This window comes from Eumetopias jubatus, unplaced genomic scaffold (assembly GCF_037043125.1).
Source record: "Eumetopias jubatus isolate StellerSeaLion01/CBP00866 unplaced genomic scaffold, mEumJub1_p1.0 scaffold_1, whole genome shotgun sequence".
NCBI classification, from domain to species: domain Eukaryota; kingdom Metazoa; phylum Chordata; class Mammalia; order Carnivora; family Otariidae; genus Eumetopias; species Eumetopias jubatus.
Window position 1 is genome coordinate 215,231,363 of NW_028274807.1, and position 20,343 is coordinate 215,251,705.

The 20,343-nt window shown below is 55.6% G+C and overlaps 1 protein-coding gene and 1 non-coding gene across 9 annotated transcripts in view; both read left to right on the forward strand.

The window, feature by feature from the left end:
* DPP9 (dipeptidyl peptidase 9) overlaps positions 1-15,212 on the forward strand; it is a 39,450-nt gene extending 24,238 nt beyond the window's left edge. For 4 of the 8 annotated variants that reach the window (XM_028126355.2, XM_028126356.2, XM_028126349.2 and 1 more), the window contains 9 exons: positions 1,428-1,507; positions 4,379-4,531; positions 5,006-5,141; positions 6,741-6,886; positions 7,859-8,005; positions 8,830-8,982; positions 9,636-9,778; positions 11,361-11,472; positions 14,176-15,212. In XM_028126355.2, coding sequence (XP_027982156.2) covers positions 1,428-1,507; positions 4,379-4,531; positions 5,006-5,141; positions 6,741-6,886; positions 7,859-8,005; positions 8,830-8,982; positions 9,636-9,778; positions 11,361-11,472; positions 14,176-14,268 — 1,163 coding nt within the window. In that variant the 3' untranslated portion in view covers positions 14,269-15,212. Of the gene's footprint in view, positions 1-1,427; positions 1,508-4,378; positions 4,532-5,005; positions 5,142-6,740; positions 6,887-7,858; positions 8,006-8,829; positions 8,983-9,101; positions 9,237-9,635; positions 9,779-11,360; positions 11,473-14,175 lie in introns of those variants that run through there. The other 4 variants (XM_028126353.2, XM_028126351.2, XM_028126350.2 and 1 more) reach the window with 4 other exon arrangements.
* On the forward strand, positions 702-803 carry LOC114226353 (U6 spliceosomal RNA). The gene has a single exon (XR_003612735.1). It is a non-coding gene; the product is annotated as a U6 spliceosomal RNA (small nuclear RNA).
* Positions 15,213-20,343: the final 5,131 nt, after the last annotated feature.

Genomic DNA, 20,343 nt, shown 5'->3' on the forward strand with positions numbered 1-20,343 from the left:
TGGTGTTGTGCTCTTCCGTTTGTCTGTCTGTCTGACTTAGCCACCACCACCTAATCTCACCTCAGGAGACCTCACTTGGCACATCTTCGTTCCAGGCTCTGGTGGTCACTGGGTGGAGCTCACGGCAGGTGCCCCGGGGGCCCTCCAGCCTACGTGGTGGGTGCACCAGGTTTCCCATCCACGCTGCGTGGGCCCACCTGCCCTCCAGCTTGCCCTTCCTGTCATGTGGCTCAGGCTTGCTAGGCGACAGTTGGACGGCCGAGAAGGCGAGACCTTGGTCACTTTGGACCAAAAGGCATGAGTTCTTTAAAGGCGCCATCAGCGGGCCTGGGGGAGAGGGAGGAGGGTCAGGAGCCTGGAGGACCAGCGAGAAGTGGGGACAGCACTGGCAGGGGCAGTGTGTCGAGGCCACGTGAGGTGTCCTTCACAGTGGAGGGCCGCTCCAGAGAGGGCCGAGTGGGTGTGGTTGGCAGCCCCTCCCATGAGAGGTGCGGACTTGCACCAGGAAGGCTGTGGGAAAGTGGCTGCAAGGGGGTGGGGTAGTGCATGGCCGGCCGGCCGCTGGGCGCACCGGGTCCTCCTGGAGGGGCAGGAGAATGGAGCAGAAGCAGGGCTGTTAATGGTGGCCACGTGCAGTTGTGCCCCCGACCCAGCACTTTCTGTAGGCGTGACCGAGAACGGCACCATAAAGATTTGAACGAGTGCTGTCCTCAGCAGCACACACATTAGAGCTGGAAGGATACAGAGAAGATTAGCTGGGCCTCTGTGTCGACATGCAAATTTACGAGGCATTCCATGTTAAAAAAAAAAAAAAAAAGATCCAAATGAGCGACCGATCGGCCGTGTTCTGCCTCCATGTGAGTGAGGGACACAGGAGGATCCCAGATTCAGCTGTGCCCAGAACAAAACAGCCATCACTCGTAAACTGTCTCAATAAATTTGTAACACACGCCAGCGGGCATCCCGTAGTTATTTACCTAGCGGAAATTCAAAAGTGAGATCTGCCCCCCAGAATCCAAAAAATCTGTCATAAAAACTCAGCCGAGCCTTTGCCTCAGCCAAAGCGTTTTAACCCAGATCTGGTTCTCCAGAATACGAACATGTGCTAAGAGGTCACAGGTCGCGAGCCCGGAAGTTGATGGTTTGGCCTCTGCAGGGTTCTAAGATCAGTGCGTCCAACACAGACGCAGCTGTCTGGTTCTCCCTGGGAGATGCCGGAACCTGTGCACAGGCCCCGTGGCCCGTGTGGGGGGTCCCCACTCCATCCCGTGTCTGAGGCTCAGCCAGCTCACTCTCGTCTCCCACCTGGCCCTGCTCGTGCAGGGCTCTGTGACAAGTTCGCTCAGGTGGAATTTGGCCTCAGGGCCTTTGAGTCCCCTTCACAGCTGCCTGGGGCCCCCTTCACCTCTTCCTTTCCTTACTTCCAGATGAATTTAAATGCCCCATCAAGGAGGAGATCGCGCTGACTAGCGGTGAATGGGAGGTTTTGGCAAGGCACGGCTCCAAGGTACCAGAATCTCTTTGCAACCCTCCCCACCCGCCCTGCACGCACGCCTGTATGCACACACGTGCCCAGACATGTGCGTACGCTCGCTCCAGCTTCTTTGCAGACCCCATGTGCCTGTGGCTTCTCTCTTCCCTCCTGGCTGCGCCTGCCTCCTGCTCTGCTCCACTCAGCTCCATCCACTGCTCCAGCATGCCCAGGGCCACAGGGCTCTGGTTCTGGCCAGCTGGAGACAAGCCCAGTCCGGGATGTGGGCGCTGCTCTGTGCACCTGTTGCATTCTGTTAGCCTTCTCCCGCTTATGAAACCACCTCTCCCTGGGAGAGCAGTTTACGGGACACTTTGCCTACGGTGGGATTTTCCTGCAGCTTCCAACCGGGGCCTGCCCCAACGTCTGTCCCCGGGAGGTTTGGGGACAAAGATGCAGCTGCAGAGACAAGTGGTGTACCTTCCACTCACCCAGATGCACCATCATAAAAACGTGGCAAGACTTGCCTCTGACCAAAGCTTCTTCACCAGGGTCCAGTTCTACAAAATTCCAAATTTTATGGAGAGAGCTCTTAATCAGACTTCCTGGATCCCTACCTCACACCAGCATAAATGCCTCCTGGACCAAAGACAGACATTAGAGATGTTAGCACGCATGCGTGCATTATAGAGCTGTTCACACAGTGGGAAGTAGTGGTCAGTACACACTTGAGTGAGCCCGAGAGGAGTGATACCGGTACGTACAGGTGGCACAGATACGGGCGTTGATGATAGCATAACCACACCTGACGGATACCCGGTCACTGACTTGGAAAGACGTCCCTATAAATTGTTGGAACAGAAGCAAGGTGTAAGATTTCACATTTCACCGCCTATTTGTAAGGCGAGTCGGAGGGTCGGGTACCAAAAGGTTAAAGGTTGCCTCCTCCTTTGCTGTGGTTGATTCTTGCTAAGAGGCACCCCTGGGCTCCCAGCCTAGCCCTGCCCCTCAGTGCTGGGTGCTTATGCTCCGTTCCCCATCTGTAAGATGGGACCCTCAGGGAGCTCTGATCTGTTCATCTTTATGGCAGAGTCTCTCCCCCTCAGCACTGCCCACATCAGGGCGTCCAGGGCACTATAGGACATCAGCAGCCTCCCCAGCCCATCCATCCCAGGTGTGACAACCACAGATGTCCCCAGATGTTGCTAAACGTCCCCGGCAGGAGGGGGGGGGGACTGCCCTGATGAGGACCTGCTTTAAAGGAACCCAAAGCCCCCAGCATAGCGTCTGGCCTACCTGCCAGCCCAAGTTCTCCCCCTTCTCCATCGCTGTGGGCCTTGCGGCGCTTGCACGCCTGGGTTTTTACCCAGACATTTAAAAAGCCACAGCAGCATTTAATTTAATTTTTATTTTTATCCTTAACTGAAGTCTCGTTGACAACACAGCAGCATGTTAAAGGTTACAAAGGGAAAGACTGGCTTCTCACGTCCCCTCCGGAGGCCGTGTGTGCTGGCAGGGTGCAGCTCTGAGCCGCCTGCACTATTTGGGGGCCTCGGGGCGGGGGGTCCAGGTGCCCCGGGAGCGCCTCCTTCGGGGTGTGCACTTTCTCACGTGGTCCTGGTGACAACGCTGGCAAGTGACTGCGTGTGGTGGGGGTTTTCCAGCGACATTCTGTTTCTAGAAAACCTGCATTTATTTTAAAAGGACGGCAGCAAAGGATACATCAGTGTTTGTTGTACAAACTGAACTGTTCTAAGTAACCCTACACTGGGGATCCCCTCACTCCTCACCCCACTCAGGCTCCCAAAGCCTCATCCCCTCGGAGGTGGCCGACTGCAGCGAAAACCCCGGCAGAGCGTTTTTGTATGCACACATCTCCACAGGACATTGGGGGGTTTTGTTTTGTTCTTCAAAGATTTATTTACTTAAGTCATCTTTGCGCCCAGCATTGAGCTCTAACCCATGACCCCAAGATCAGGAGTTGCATGCTCCGACTGAGCCAGCTGGGCGCCTCTCCACAGGACACTGTTTTAGGGGATTTGAAGGGGTTGAGTTTTTTTAGAAAATATGGTTTTATGTGGCTGCAGAAAAGTGTGCCATAATTTTGAAACCAGTTTGTCTTTTTGGACATTCAAGTCATCGCCTTTTTTTAATATTGAGAACACAGCGTGTTTGTCCTTCTACTTAAAGTCACCCCTTGAGCAGAGCCCTCAGGAACAGTTCCCTGGAGCATAATGCTGCATCAGAGAACACTCCTTCTTTAAGTGTTTTACCTCCATGTTGCCAGGTTGGCCCCGGAAAGGCAGAGTGGCTCTTCCAGTCAGTCCCCAGAGCAGGGTTCCTTCCTGTTCTTCCTGAGGCCTCGTCACTAAACATCACACTGGGGTCTGACGGGGCTTCACCCAGGAAGCAGGTGCCGCTTCTTAGCCTTGAGCACCTGGGTCAGAAGGGTGGGCTGACCTCTTGGGGACCAGGGCTGGGGGCTGATGGGCCCTCGGGCACAGGCCAGCCCCTCCCTCAGCCTCTGTCCTGGGCACTGTGCCCTCAGCTCTGCACTCGCAGCTCTGGGCATGCCCAGAAGGGGCCGTCTGGGGTTGGCGTTCCGATTTCAAGTCCTACCAGAGGACATGCAGTGAGCTCAGATTGCTGTCCTCTCCTGCCCCACCAGGTCTGCGAGGCACTTCTCTCCCAGCTAGCTCTTTTCCGGCCGGTGGGCTAAAGCCAGCTAGGGAGAGAACAAACATCCCAGGCACATAACTCTGGGCCCTCCCTGTGGGGGCAGGGAGAAGGGCCTGGATCTCTCTGCTACGCATCAGCCCCCTCCCTCAGCCACCGTGGGAGCAAAGGCACGGGAAGTCCAAGGCCCGGCCTGGGGCTGCTTCACAAGGCGCCCCTGTGCCCCCACAGATCTGGGTCAACGAGGAGACGAAGCTGGTGTACTTCCAAGGTACAAAGGACACGCCCCTGGAGCACCACCTCTATGTGGTCAGCTATGAGTCGGCGGGCGAGATCGTGCGCCTTACCACACCCGGCTTCTCCCACAGCTGTTCCATGAGCCAGGTGGGCACTCCCTAGATGTGCCGGATGGCACCATTAGGGCACCCAGCCTTAGCCTGTCAGAACGATCTAGAATGTCAGGCAGTGAATGTGCCCAGGGCTACTTCCAGTCCAGGGTAAGCATTTGGTAGCAGTCCGTGGGCTGTAGAACCAGCAACGTGAGCAGGCTCTAGCATCAGAAGGATCTGGGTATGACCCTAGGTCGTCGGTCAGTTACCACCGGGGAAGTGGCAGGGGTAGGGGGGTCCCTGGCCAGGGGACAGATTCCTCTTGGCTTCAGTTTGCTTATCTGTGAAATGGGGGTGATGGTAATAGCACCCACCTCATGTGAGTGGAAGAGTTTTAAAGTTTAAACAAGTGAGCACACAGGGCAGAGACAGTAAATGGGTTGTGACGGGGGCAGAGGGAGCCAAAGCGGACTGGGAGGTCGGGAAGGACACACATCATGCAGTGTTCAGCGCCCCATCCTGCCTACAGAACTTCGACATGTTCATCAGCCACTACAGCAGCGTGGGCACCCCACCCTGCGTGCACGTCTATAAGCTGAGCGGCCCCGACGATGACCCTCTGCACAAGCAGCCCCACTTCTGGGCCAGCATGATGGAGGCGGCCAGTGAGTAGCCCCACATCCCTGGGGACCTTGACCAAGTCTCCCCCCGCATCCCCGGCAGCCTTGGCTTGCCTATCTGTAAAATGAGATGCGGCCCTGTTAAATAACACTGGCGAGAGGGGGCTGTTCTGGCAGCTTCGAGGCAGCAAGTGGCCCCGGGGGCCCGAAGAGCTCATCACTGGGCATCACCAGCGGCCCCACCTCTCCTGTGGGCCCTGCCCCCTGGGCCTGTCTCTAATTTCTGCGCTGTGGTTAGGGACAGCACGGCACAGAGCGACCAGCTGTCAGACATGGGGAGTCCCTGCGGGGGCGTTCTCATCCTTGGGTGGCTGTCTCCAGGGGCATCTGCGCAGGGCACACATCCCGATGCCTTTGTTTGTGGAAGGAGCTGGGGCATCAGGCAGGAGTGCAGCCTCGGGGAACAGAGGCAACTTTCCAGTTTGCCCAAGAGCCTGAAGGGTGGCCAGAACTCTGCTCAGGTGGCCCCAGATTCATTGCTGGCTGCCGAACCATAGGCAAGTCAGTCAGTCTCTCTCAAATGTGTCCTCTATGAAACGGTCTCATGGCAGGCAGTCCATAGGATGAAAACCGAACACTCTGGACAGCGCCTAGCCCATGGGAATCACACACTAAAAAGGACGCCCTTCCCTGACCCCAGATTTGCCACTTGCTGAATTTCCAGAACACTCTAGGAAATAATGCCTGGCGTTTGTGGGGTGTCTTGTGGGCTGGAAAGCATCTTGTTACGTTATCACCCTCTGAGACCCAGTAGAAGTCTCCAGCCAGTAGCTCACTCAGTCTATGACTCTCCCCACATCACCGCAGGACCTGATAGAGCAGGAACCCTGGGCCTGGTGTTACAGATGAAACCAAGGGAAGGGTGGGTCCTACCGAGACACCCAGCACAGCAAGGGGGACAGCAGTGGGAAGTCCGGGGTCCTGGTGCCCAGCCCTGGGCTTGCAGGCAGGTGGACTGAGGCACCGCGTCCAGAAATGCCCAGACTTGCCATGTTTGCAGCCCACCTCCATGAGAAGTGGGCAAACACGGTCTGTGCACCAAGCCCGGCCACGCCCGGTCATTTAGGGACTGTCCATGGCCACACCGGGGCCGAGACAGCCAAGCCGTGTAGTTAAGACACAGAGACAGAAGTACTCACCGTCTGACCCTTTACAGAACCTATGTGACAATTGACTTATTTCCTTTTTAAATTGACTTCCTCTATTTACCTAAATAAACTTTCAAGGTAATCATAAAGAAAGATGTTTGCCTCACTGTCATGATTGGCAAACCAGTGGTGCTTGGCAAAGGTGAAAATCAGGGGCAGACAATAGCAGAGGCATGGCCATCCCCGTTGGAGATCAGATCAGCAAGTGTCGGGGGCTCTGGGGGACCGCAGCCTGCCACGCGCACACTCATGGGACCAAGCGTCCTTTGTGGCCCTTGGATTCTGATGTAAACCATCAGGAAGCACAGAAGACAGGGTGCCTCCCACCCTCCCTCCACAGCCGAGGGCCAGGCAGTGGCGCCTGGGCTTCATTCAGCCAGATGTGCTTCCCTGGCGCCCTCTGGCCCGAAAAGCCACAGCTGCTCTGTCTCTGCAGGCTGCCCCCCGGATTACGTGCCCCCGGAAATCTTCCATTTCCACACGCGGTCAGACGTGCGGCTCTACGGCATGATCTACAAGCCCCACGCTGTGCAGCCAGGGAAGAAGCACCCCACTGTCCTCTTTGTGTATGGAGGCCCCCAGGTGGGTGTCAGCCCTGCTCCCCACACCCCCTTCCTTCACACCAGGACTTGGGTGCCAGCTAGGCCAGAAGGAGGGTTCATGCAAGGGGGCCGCAGCCCCACTGACCACACAGGGTTCTTGGGGGCCCTTGCCCCCCTGCCTCTGGGTCTCTGTACACCCCACCCTCTCATACAACTCCCTGCCCCCTTCCCCTGCTGATGCTCCCTTGTCCCTCTGGGAAACCCCCCTAACCCCCAGGTGTCTGTCTGGTCCACCTGCCCAGCAGTGACCCGCTGTCACCCCTAGTCACCTGCTTGGGGACAGAGGTAGCCATGGGCCCTGGGCCCAGTTCTCTGAGAAGGGGACAAGACAGGTCCAGGCAGGCAGATGGGCATTGGGGTCCATCCAAGATGGCAGTTTCTCACCTGGGGGTATTCTGTCCCCCAGGGAACACTTGGTCATGTCCAGGGACATTTGTAGCCATCACAGCTATGGTGGGGGCCTGGGACAGTCAACGCCCTGCAGTACCTGACATGGCCCTCCCATGGCAGAGACTGATAAAGCTGCAAACGTCAGTAGAGCCAAAGTGAGGAACTGGGTTGAGTCAAGTTACTCCGAGAACACCACCAGTTTTTGTCTGTTTTTAGAGAAAACTGCAGGTAGAAAGGGGGCAGAATGTGGCTGAAAATATCAGGGAGTGATTCCAGGGTAGGGCTTCGGCAGAGGCCCTGGCTGAGGAGGGAGCCCATCCTAAGCACAAGCCTGGTGCAGAGTGGGCCCCTGCCTGACCTTCTACTTCCCCGTGGCTAGAACCCTTTCAGAGCCATCTGCAGCTTCCACAGTAAAGTGCAGGAGCTTTGGTGAGGCTGTAAGACCCCCGGCCCCATCCCTCTGGCCCCTGGCCCATCCAGCCCCTCCTGCCTGGTATCTCACACTGGACTCCTTGCCACTCGTCCTAAAGCTCCACGTCCCCTCCTTGCTCTCCCGTCACAGGTGCAGCTGGTGAATAACTCCTTCAAAGGAATCAAGTATTTGCGGCTCAACACACTGGCATCCCTGGGCTACGCCGTGGTCGTGATCGATGGCAGGGGCTCGTGTCAGCGAGGGCTTCGGTTCGAAGGGGCCCTGAAAAACCAAATGGTAACATCTCTCCACAGTTTCTCTGAGCCTTTCCTGTGTGGTGAGGGCAGCCCTGGGGCTCGGGGGCAGCTCTGGAACACCTCCTCAGGGCCAGTCCCGGCCAGGATGCCAGGCATAAAAGTAGGGCAGCCTTTTGGAACCAAGGAGAATGTCCACTCTGATGCTGTGCTCTGAGCCACACCCCATGGGGAGACAGGTATCCACACATCCCACCTGGTGCCTAAGGCCCAGATGAGCCAAACATGTCAGTATGGGCCCTGTCAGCAGGAAGTCCCAATGGCTGGAACAGACAGGGACTGGTGGCTATAGAAGTGGTGCTAATGGTGGTGATGATGGTGGTGGTGAGGATGGAGACAGTGGTGGTGATGGTGGCAGAGGTGATGAGGATGGAGCTGATGGTGCTCGTGGTGGGCATGGTGGTGGTGATGAAGATGGAGGTGATGGTGGTGGTGGCGGTGAGGATGAAGACGGTAATGACACCTGCTGTTCATCGAGCCTCAGCCTGTGCCCAGCCTCTGAGTGCGGGACAGTCGCCACCTCGCCCACTGTAAAGTGGCCCTGTTCAAGTGGACGTCCTGTTTTAGGGATGAGGAAACTGAGGCCCAGAAGGGGAGATGGGGCTTTCTCCGGGTCAGCCAGGAGGTGGCAGGTGGGGTCGGTGCCCTGCTCGTCTGGCCACCGCCCCCCGGGAGCAGGTTGGAACAGGGTCTGGAGAGAGGGGGAGCTTCCCGAGAGCTGCTTCTGGTCCGCGAGGGACAGAGGTGGGACAGCAGGGCACGCACATGGAAGGAAAACTCTGAGAGGTGCCCGGCCTCGTCCCTCAGGGCCAGGTGGAGATCGAGGACCAGGTGGAGGGCTTGCAGTTTGTGGCCGAGAAGTACAGTTTCATCGACCTGAGCCGAGTTGCCATCCATGGGTGGTCGTACGGAGGCTTCCTCTCGCTCATGGGGCTGATCCATAAGCCCCAAGTGTTCAAGGTGGGTCCCGCCCCGTCCCCCCTCCTGGTTGCAGGCACCCGCCTGTGCCCCTCGGAGCCCGCCCCCCCTGGAGAGGCATCTCGGCAGGGGCCTTGCCACGTGGCTGTTTCTCCCCGCAGCAGCCCCGTGGGGCCGAGCCCCCCTCCTCATTGCCCGCCACTGCTGACCCCAGGATGGCATCCGGCTGCACAAAACCCCGCCAGCAGCTCTCTGTGGGAGGCTGAGCCCGGGACCCCGGCCTCGGATGGGCAGAGGTGGGGCATGGTGTGAAGAGCGTCGGGGGAGGGGCCCCCAGGCCGGCGGCACTGTCAGGGCACCGCGGGGCGGCGATGAGGAGGAGGAGGCAGGAAGGCAGTGGGGCCAGGGAGGGGCCGATCCCGGCCTGAACGCCCTCGTTCAGCTCACCCGCCCTCCCTCGACAACGCACGATCCACGGGGGACACACGGTCTGAGGGCCCCTCCCCTGCCAGCCCCCCCGTGTGCATGCCCGCTCCTCACATCCTTCCGGGGGAGGCCCCGGGACAGCCGGCAGGCAAGCGAGGGCTCCTGAGACCTGACCCATGTATGTGTGTCTCTCTCTCCTCTCCTCTCTCTCTCTCTCTCTGTCTCTGTCTCTGTCTCCCTGACCCCGCTCTGTCCACTGTGGCCCTCAGGTGGCCATCGCGGGCGCCCCGGTCACCGTCTGGATGGCTTATGACACAGGGTACACCGAGCGCTACATGGATGTCCCAGAGAACAACCAGCTTGGCTACGAGGCGGGTTCTGTAGCTCTGCACGTGGAGAAGCTGCCCAATGAGTAAGGCCCTCACCCGCCCCAGCCTTCTGGGTCACCGCGGCCCCCATTTCTCTCCCGCCACCCCTCCCGGGCCCCTGCCATTTCTGTCCGGGATGCTCCCCCCGCCCTGCCCTGGGGCCGGCTGTCGGCGAGGCTGGGCGTCCGCGGCGGCCCCCCGCATCAGCGCTGTACTCCTGTGGCCTCCGCACCTCCCTCTCTGCGGCCGCCTCACACCCCGAGGCCTTCCCTTCTCACTGCTCCTCACAGAAGCAGGCCAACACCAGGCTGCCCTGTGAGGGAGGAGGCCTCGGCCCTGCCCTCAGAATGATGGAAAGAAGGCTCTAGAGTCACACTGCTTGGCACATGCAGGCTTCCCTCACTCCCCAAGCACGTGTCCAGCTGTGGGGCTGTCGGTTGGTCTTGAATCCGATCAGCCTCAGTTTTGTGGGATTTGACATGCGGTGGTTCGGGACACAGGTCCACGTGGTTGTAACATCCGGGGCCGTGGGACCAGCTTAGGCATACCGTGTCATGCTTCGGTATCGGCCTTTTTCTCTGTGGGGGGGAATGGTGTTGCCGCCCTCTGGTGTGGCTCCATCTGCTGAATGACTTCCCAGGGCCCACGCCTTTCGTGCTAGGCTCCCGATGCAGGCTGACCCCGCCTGGGCCCCTCTCCTGCTGAGGCTGCTCTCCGTGGTCTGGAGTGTGGCCCGGGCTCCCTGGGGACAGCCAAACTCGAAACCCAGGGCTCTGGGCTGTGCCGTCCGGTCCGGGAGCCAGGAGCCCTATGTGGCCCCTGAATTTCAGTTCATGTTGGTTCACAGCCACTGACAGAACATTTCCATCGAGACAGACACAGACTGTGTGGTGGTTGTCAGGGGGCCGCAGGAGACTGCTAATGTCGGGGGGCTCTGCTGGAACCGGATAGACGCGGTGGTCCACAACACTGTGAATCCACCAAATGCCCCTGAATCGTTCAGTTTGAAATGAGGGGTTTTTAGGTTATGTGAATTTCACCTCAATAAATTATTTTTAAAAATCAAACTTTTAGGGGCGCCTGGGTGGCTCGGTCGGTTAAGTGTCTGACTCTTGATTTCGGCTCAAGTCGTGATCCTCGGGGTCGTGAGATCGAGCCCTGCGTGGGGCTCCACACTGGGCATAGAGCCTACTCAAGGCTCTCTCCCTCTCCCTCTGCCCTCCCCATCCTTGCCTGCATTGCACTCTCTCTTAAAAAAAAAAAAAAAATCTAATTTTTAAAAACTACAGTTCCTCGGCCACTCTTCCCACATTTTAAGTGCTCAGTAGCCACATGTGGTGATGATTGTGATGACTGCATTGGGTGGGGCAGGTCTAGAACATTCCATCATCCCACAGTGCCGGGGGGCAGCACTGCTCTCTAGAAGCTTCCCTGTGGTTCAGGGCATACTACACACAGTGCGCCCACCCGCCGCTCCCCTCCTTGCCTGGAAGTGGGGAGTCCCCAGACCTGCTTGTCGCACCCCCGGCTTTCGGGCTTTCGGTTCTGCCACCGAGGGCTGCTGAGCTGGCGCTGGGCGGGAGCAGAGGGTCCCTCCTCAGACCCTCACCCAACCTTGTCTTCCAGGCCCAACCGCCTGCTCATCCTGCATGGCTTCCTGGATGAGAACGTGCACTTTTTCCACACAAACTTCCTCGTCTCCCAGCTGATCCGAGCCGGAAAACCTTACCAGCTCCAGGTGGGTGGCGCCTCCCCAGGAGCCCGCAGGGTGGGCAGGGCAGAGTCACTTGCTGCTGCGCTGGCCCCCAAGGCAGGGCTCCCCCCACCAGCTGCCTCCACCCCTCCCCGGGCCCCCCATGGCCCCACATCCAGTCAGCAGTCATGGACTGATCTGCACCCTGAGGGGACAGGCCAGCACACCCCCGCAGCTCTGCCTGGTGGAGGCAGGTCAGGGTTAAGGAATTTATCACGCCCACGCCATTTTACCTTAAACCAAGAAATTTGCCTGGAAGGAAGGTACAGGACGCTGAAAGCATCTCAGGGTGACTGGGTTCAGAGAAGAGTTCCCTGGAGGAGGTGACATTGAAGGATGCTGGAGAGGGGAGGTGTGGGAGAATGCGGGGTTAGACACCAGGCACGGGGAAGTGTCTGGGGCCTCTCCTGGGCCTGGAGACCAGGGTGGTTGGAGTAAGCGGTTGAGGAGTTGGGGGCAAAGGCGGGGCGATGGGCAGGGTGCCACCAGCTCGGGCGAGGGGTGGGGTGTTGGGCAAGGGGCGTGGCTTCCATGTAAGGGGGCGGGTCTTGTCAGTGAGAAGTGGGGCCTTGGTGATGAGCCAGGCTTCTGAGAGGGCAGGGGTTGGAGGTGAGGGGTGGGGCGTTAGTGGCGAAGGGCAGGGCTTCAGCGGCAGGGGCGGGGCTTGGGTGAGGGGCGGGGCTCGGCTGGATTTCCTTCAAAGGGTGCCGTGCGTGGGCCCGCCTCCCTTGGGACCCCCTCCCTACGGGGGCCCACGGGAGCCAGTGGGATGTGAGCCATAGTCAGTCGTCCTAGCAGGAAAGGGGCCGGCCAAGCGAGAGAGGTAAGAGGGGCGGGTTTAATCACGTGCTGCCACCCCCGGTGTTTCTGCCTCCCAGAAGCCTCCACACGCTCGGTCCTCAGGGGAGCGCTATGTTGCCATTCGACAGATCGAGAAACTGAGGGTCGCAGGGGAGGAGGGACAGGCCTCAGGGACCTGTGGCTGAGCATGCCTTTCCGGACAGGGCAGGAGGGAGGACATGATCCTCACAGACAGGCCAGAGGCAGCTGCAGATCAGGGTGAGGCAGGGCGGCATGGAACCTCACACAGCCCTGACGAGTGCGAAATCCTGCTCCGCAGGTGGCCATAGGCTGTAGGTCCATTAACCTCGGGCCTTTCCTCCTCTCCTCGTCTGTGACATGGGCAGGATAACTCCTGCCTGCCAGTGAGATTTCAAGGGCCAAATGGCTCGTCTTGGGAGAGCGTTTGGCACACAGGGTGGGCCTGGCGTCCTGTGGCCCTGCCTCCCCATGAGAAGTTGTGGGCGAGGTGAGATCCTCTGTTGGGGGTGGGAGCAGGAATGCGTGTGAGGAAGGTGGGGGCGGACCCCGTCTTTTGTTTCAGGTCCCCTGGAGCAGATGGACTGGGAGGCTGGTGGTCCCCGGTCCTCCTTGTTCACATGGCACCCTTGTAGACCAGGCCCTGGCCTGAGGGCTGAGAGCACAGCAGGGAACCTCACAGACTCTCTCCCTGCCCTCACAGCCAAAAGGAGGAAGAAGTAACCAGGCAGCCAGACCCAGGGTGGTGTGAGAGGTCTGTCCCTGGCAGTGCTGGTGCCCAAAGTGGGGAGAAGTGAGGTCCTGCAGCAGGAGACAGGGTCTTGATGCCAGACTGGCAGGTCCTTGCAGGGTTCTGCACTGGGGACTGTATGATTAGACTTGTGCTTCATCCAGGGATGGATTAAAGAAGGCAAGGGAGAAGGAGGAGAGACCTGTGGGCACTTGGATGTATTCCAGAGTAGTGAACTGGGGCAGTGGCTGTGGGCCTGGAGAGGAAGGAATGGTTTAGTTCACAAACCCATCTTGCTGGCAGGGAGAGGTGAGGAATGGGCCCCCTGGCCCTGGTACAAGCCAGCTCCACCCAGCTTGAGACCAGAGTTGGGTACTTTGGGAGAGTGTGCAGCAGATTTCAAGCCTGTCCCCCCAGCCCCCAGGGTCTATCTGAGACCTGCTAGGGTGCCAGAGCCCTCCTTTCATGGTCAGAGGCAAGACCTAAGCTGTCACCGTCACCCAAGGGCCTGGTCGTCAGCTCAGCCAGGTCTCAGGGACTGGCCCTTGGCACCGCTCCTCTCTGGGGATAATGCCCCCCTCAGGTGGTGGGAGAGAACCCAGAAAACACTTGACAGAACCCAGGGTGGGAGGCCTGTCGTGGGAGCCATGGCATGTGCAGTCCTCATGTGGCCTTTTAGTCGAAAGCAAGTGGCTCCAGTGAACAGTACCAAAGGTCCCAAAGGTTTGATGCACTGCCCCCTCCACTGACGTGGGTTCATTGCACCTCCGCAGGTGTGAGGGACAGCTCCTAGCTTGCGGGCAGAGAGGCAGTCCCTCGAATGTGCCATTCTGAATGTGCACGTGCTCTGTGTTTGAGAGACGAACTTGGCCAACCTTCGAAAAGGCCTGGAGAGGTCCAGATTCTTCCTCCGGTTTTGGAGGCGGGTGGCTGCGGTCAGGGAGGTTGTCACTTGCCCAGAGTGCACAGCAAGCCAGTCGGGGGCAGAGAGGATTTGGAACCCAGGTCCACCACCCAGGAGCCGCCCTGAGCTGGGGGGCGGGGAGCGGGGGGTGGGGGTGGGGACAGGATGCCTGGCTGGCGACCGCCTGGGGCAGGGTCCCTCTGTGTCACCAGCCCTGTCTTCTCTGTCCACCCAGATCTACCCTAACGAGAGACACAGTATCCGCTGCCCGGAGTCCGGCGAGCACTATGAAGTCACGCTGCTGCACTTTCTACAGGAATACCTCTGAGCCCCCGCCGCCCGGGGCCTGCACATTCAGAGCACAAGTGGCTTCACCGCCGCCATCGCCGCCGCCGCCACTGGAGGGAGCAGGCGGGAGGGCCCGAGTGGCCCCCGCAGACCCCGCGCGGCGCCTCCTCCCACCGCCCCCGCTGGACAGCCCCCCTCCGCCTGGAGCCTCAGCCTTCGCTGCCCCCACGACTTTCTCCTTTTTGTAATGCTCCTGGGTTTTTTGCCGCTGCTTCTCGGTTGCCAGGACGGAGAGATGAGGCCCACATCCAAGAAGCACTTCCTCAAGCCATCCCCACCCCTCAACGTTGTCCGGGAGCTGGAGCCTCAACTCCACCGGGAACCCAAACCGGGCGGGGCCCGGCCTCCTCCCCGCCCTGCCGCACACCGGCCGCACAGAAGCATGCGTTTGCCTTTCCTTCCAGACCCGCCCACTTCATAGTGTGTTTTGTTTGGGGGGCCGTTTTTGATGATTATTTAAAAGACAAAGCAAAGGGTGCCTAAACCTAGAATGGGGTCCGCCGCCGGGCCGCGGAGTTCTACCCAGTCAGCACCCGCGCGGGGGTGGGTAGACGGGGCTTCTTCCAAGCCGGGCACGGGGGTGGTGCGCAGCGGGCGGGGAGCCTCCCGCCCTCCCCGGAGCTCTCAGGCCGGCTCTGAAGCAAGCGCGCGGCCCCGCTCTCCGCCCGCGCACACCCGGGGCTCCAGCCTTGGGAGCGGACCCTTCCCCGCCTCAGGGTTATCCTTACTTCTTCCTTTTCCTCCCTACCAAGTGTTCTGCCAGGGGCGGGCAAGAAGAAAAAAGAAGCAAAAACAAAAAACACCCCACCAGAAACGAACCACCTCTACATATTATGGAAAGAAAATATTTTTGTCGATTCTTATTCTTTTATAATTATGTGTGTAAGAAGTGGACTCAGTAAACGATTCCAGATTGGAAGCGCAGCCGCCTGCCTGAGGTTCCTTCCAAGCCTGGGGCCGGGGCTGGGGGCTCCTCCGACGGGGGGGGGGGGGGTGCTGCTGGGCGGTGCCCCGCTCCTCATCAGACGGGTCCCAGGGAGGACCGCCCCGGGGTCCTGATGCAGCCCCTGTTTGTACCCCAGGGACCCAGCCCAGGGTGTCCCGGACGGCCCCGTCCGCCCGCAGGCTTCCTCAGGGCAGCAGTAGCTGCCAGGGTGCACGTCCTTCTGGCCCGTTACTCTGCCCCGGATGCCTTCACTTATTATTGGTATCTGTGCTTGGCCAGAGGCTTGACTCCGTGGTTCAGGAATCAAAGGAGGGCAGGCCATTCCCCTTTTCCCGTTGTCCCAGCAGCCGAGACCTAGGGAGACCAGAGGCTGCCTGAGCAGATGGCTCTCTGGTAACTTAAGTCCCTAACAGCAGGATGGCCTCTCCTGGCACCTTCACCCTCCCCATACTTGGGGAAGTCCCACTTTTATTTTTAAGGGCTTAACAAGTAAAACGGTAGTGCAAAAGGATACAAAGAGAAAAGACGCCTTCCCTCCAGAGAGGTGATCACCTCCCAGTCTCTTTTTTTTAAATTTTATTATGTTATGTTAGTCACTATACAATACATCGTTAGTTTTTTTTTTTTTAAGATTTTATTTATTTATTTGACAGAGACACAGCGAGAGAGGGAACACAAGCAGGCGGAGCAGGAGAGGGAGAAGCAGGCTCCCCGCTGAGCAGGGAGCCCACTGTGGGGCTCCATCCCAGGACCCTGGGATCATGACCTGAGCTGAAGGCAGACGCTTAACGACTGAGCCACCCAGGCGCCCCCTACATCATTAGTTTTTGATATAGTGATCCATGATCCATTCTTTTTGTATAACACCCAGTGCTCCAGGCGCCTGGGTGGCTCAGTTGGTTAAGCGACTGCCTTCGGCTCAGGTCATGATCCTGGAGTCCCGGGATCGAGTCCCACATCGGGCTCCCTGCTCGTCAGAGAGTCTGCTTCTCCTTCTCACCCTCCTCTCTCTCATGCTCTCTGTCTCTCATTCTCTCTCTCAAATAAATAAATAAAATCTTTAAAAAAAAAAAACAACACCCAGTGCTCCATGCAGTACGTGCCCTTCTTAATACCCATCACCGGGCTAACCCATCCCCCCTCCCCCCTCCTCTCTAAAACCCTGTTTCTCAGAGTCCATAGTCTCTCATGGTTCATCTCCCCCTCTGATGTCCCCCCCTTCATTTTTCCCTTCCTTCTCCTAATGTCCTCCCTGCTATTCCTTATGTTCCACAAATAAGTGAAACCATATGATAATTGACTTTCTCTGCTTGACTTATTTCACTTAGCATAATCTCCTCCAGTCCCGTCCATGTTGATGTAAAAGTTGGGTATTCATCCTTTCTGATGGCTGAGTAATATTCCATTGTATATATGGACCGCACCTTCTTTATCCATTCGTCTGTTGAAGGGCATCTAGGCTCTTTCCACAGTTTGGCTATTGCGGACATTGCTGCTAGGTACATTGGGTGCATATGGCCCTTCTTTTCACTACATCTGTGTCTTTGGGGTAAATACCCAGGAGTGCAATTGCTGGGTCATAGGGTAGCTCTATTTTTAATTTTTTGAGGAACCTCCACACTGTTTTCCAAAGTGGCCGTACCGACTTGCATTCCCACCAACAGTGTAAGAGGGTTCCCCCTTCTCCATAACCTCTCCAACATTTGTTGTTTCTTTTCCTGTCCAGTTTTGCCATTTTAACTGGTGTAAGGTGGTATCTCAATGTGGTTTTGATTTGAATTTCCCTGATGGCTAATGATGATGAACATTTTTTCATGTGTCTGTTAGCCATTTGTATGTCTGCTTCAGAGAAGTGTCTTTTCATATCTTCTGCCCATTTTTTGACTTGATTATTTGTTTTTTTTTGGGTGTTGAATTTGAGAAGTTCTTTATAGATCTTGGATACCAGCCCTTTATCTGTAGTGTCATTTGCAAATATCTTCTCCCATTCTGTGGCCAGTCTCTTTCTTTAGCACCTGAATTCTATTGCTCCCTCTGAATGTGCCAGAATTTATTTTGCCAGGCACCTATCAAGGGATAACCAGTTTTTCTGGGCTTTTTTGTTTAAATCAGTATAAATCAGGGGTCAGTGGACTTACTCTGTAAAAGGCCAGAGAGTAAATATTTTAGGCCTTGTGGGCCAGACAGCCTTGGGTGCAACTACTCCACTCTGCCCTCCTAGTTCAAAAGCAGCCATGGATGATATGTAAAGGAGTGTTTGGCTGGGTGCCAATAAAACTTTATTTACAAAACCAAGCAGCCCGCCAGATTTAACCCACAGGCTGTAATTGACCAACCGCCAGTATAAGTGATACTGCAACAAATAGTCTTGCACATATTTTGGGCATATGTTTGAGTTTATAGGGTAAGTTCCTAGAATTATCAAAAGGCATACTCGTTTTTAGTTTCACGGAGTATTGCCAGATTGCCTTCCAAAGAGAACCACCTCCATGTAAACTGCTCCAAGAAGGGTGAAGTGTGCCTGTTTCTCCATTCCTTCACCAGTACTACCTGCTATCAAATATTTTTATCTTTGCCAATCTTAGGGGTGAAATATGGCATCTCACTGTAAGTTGAACTCACATTTCTTTTAGGTGTGGGAATATTTTCATGTTTGAAGACACTTGTTCACTAGTAATCATTGGCCCACCTTTCTTTTGATCTATGGGCCTCATTGATTTGTGGGCTCTCTTTACATATGAAGGAAATCAGTCCCTTGTCATCCATCTTGCAAACTGAACGATGTTGTCAATCTCAATGTGTTCTACGGGTACAAAGCTCAGTCAATGAATGTTTGAAATCCCAGTCTTAAGAATAAGATGTCTTTCACTTAAACCTCTGTAAAATAAATTGGAGGAGGGGACTGGTCACAAGTCACAGAAGGACAGAAACTGATGGCAAAGGGCACTGGGCTTGCTCCAGGAGTCTTGGCAGCTGGAAACCTGCATTTGTCTCAAAGCAGGAACTCTTCCTCAGAACCTTCTACTCCTGTCTCACTCAGTCAGTACTCAGATTATCATGAAACAGCATCCATTGGCCTAACTTCAGTCAGTCACATTCCTACCCGACAATGAGGCCCGGAAATAGAAGTGGGGTGCCAACAGGAAGGAGGGTGGATGATGGGCAGCTACAAAAGGACAAGTGTCTGTTGGCAGAAGGTCAAGGTCTCGGAGGTGGTAGGTAGAGGCATTTGTCTCTTCCAGGCTGTTATGTGGGCCACTTTTCTCCACCACTGGTGGGGGAATCCGATCCGTCAGTGGGGGATCCCCAGCACTGTTTGAGGCTGCCTGTGCATATGCTTGCTGGCTTTCCTGTTGGAAAATCTCATCTCTTCCCTAATTGGCAGGAACCCATATCTGATGGACATAAAAGCCTGTGTCGTATTGGATGCAGAGACTTCCCGGTTTGTCATTGGTCTACCAAACATGTTTATGATATTTCAACACAAACAAACAAAAACTATGGACACATAGGAAATTGCAAAAATAGTACAGATCCCATGGACCCTTCACCCAGTTTACATCTTATCTAACCATAGTACATTGTCAACATCAGGAAACTGACCTGAGTGCAATGCAATTAACAAGAGTCTATACCTTGTATGGATTTTATCAGCCTTTACATATGTTCGTGGGTGAGTGTGTGTGTCTATTTCATTTTGTCACCTGTATAGATTCCTGTAACCAACACTACAGTCATAATACAGAACTGTTTATTCTCAAGAAAGGAGTTCCTCCATGCAATCCTGTTATAGCCACACCCATCGCACTTATGGTGTCCTGAACAGAGAGAGTTTTCCATTGATATTTGTGTCACCAAATGGTTTCCTTAAGGACTGCTAGATTTCATGTCATGATTAAAAAGGAAGATCTTTGGAATGAGGGTTTTTTTGTTTGTTTGTTTGTTTGTGTTTTCACTTTTAATCTCTCCAGTATGATTTTTTTTAAGCAAGAAGGAAAAACAAAAGAGGTTTGGGCTCAGTCTTTCTGAAAAAAAACATGCACATACAAACCTCCCTATCTTCAGTGGGAGACTCAAACAGCTCACAATTGAAGTATCTTGTTCGCAACAGCGCTTGGCCACTAATTGAATCCTTCAGAGTGATGGAACTGAAGGTCAAACACAGCAGGTGAGGTAATGGGAAAGACATCAACAGGCCCATGCTGTGTGAAACACAGAATAAGACTTTGATCATCCAGTTTATGGAGTCAATTTCTAATGGGCCCAGAGCAGGCAGTTGCAAGGAGAAAGAAATTTCTTAATGCGAGCAGATATCCCAATTTAAGACAGGCTGCCCATACCAGAAGGGCATCAATTTTGGAATTAGGGTTATCTGTGGAGCTGTCAGCCTGCTGGAGGATCCTCCTGACCTCCCTGACATTGACCTTCATCCTCTGTATCTGTGGGGGTTAGAGTGATTTGAGGCCCTGACAGGTTTTTTGATAGAACCCAGCTTAAGGGTTACCTATGCCATTTTCTTTCTGGATTCTGTTCTTTCAAGTCAGGAAGGACTAGGAAAACAAGCTTAATTCTGGACACTCCAGACCTCGCCATTGGTGTTTTCTCGAAAATTTAAGCAATATGTGACAAAAAAAAAAAAAAAAAGGGGTGGGGGAAAGCTTGTGTTAAGAGTTCTTATTTGTAGAAATTTCACCTGCATTTCCTCAGTTAATTTTCCTGACTACGCCCTGAGGTAGAGATTATTTTCTTTTTGGTTTATTTTTAAATAATTTTAGGCTGACAGAAAAGCTGCAGAGATAGTAGAGTTCCTGGAGACCCTTCACCCAGCTTCCCCTAATGTTCACATCACCACGGTAACCATGGTTGAATCAGGATAATGAAGCCAGGAAATTAGCATCAATACAGTCCTATTATCTAATAGGTAGAGGCCATTTTTTTCTCGTCCAGGATTACTACGACTGAACATGTCCTTCCAAAATTCGGATGTTGAAAGCTAACGCCCATGGTGATGGGAAGTATGGGGAGGCAGAGCCTTTGGGAGGGGATTAGGTCATGAGGGTGGACCCCCATGATTCAGATGAGTGCCCTTAAGAGAGAGGTCGCAGAGGG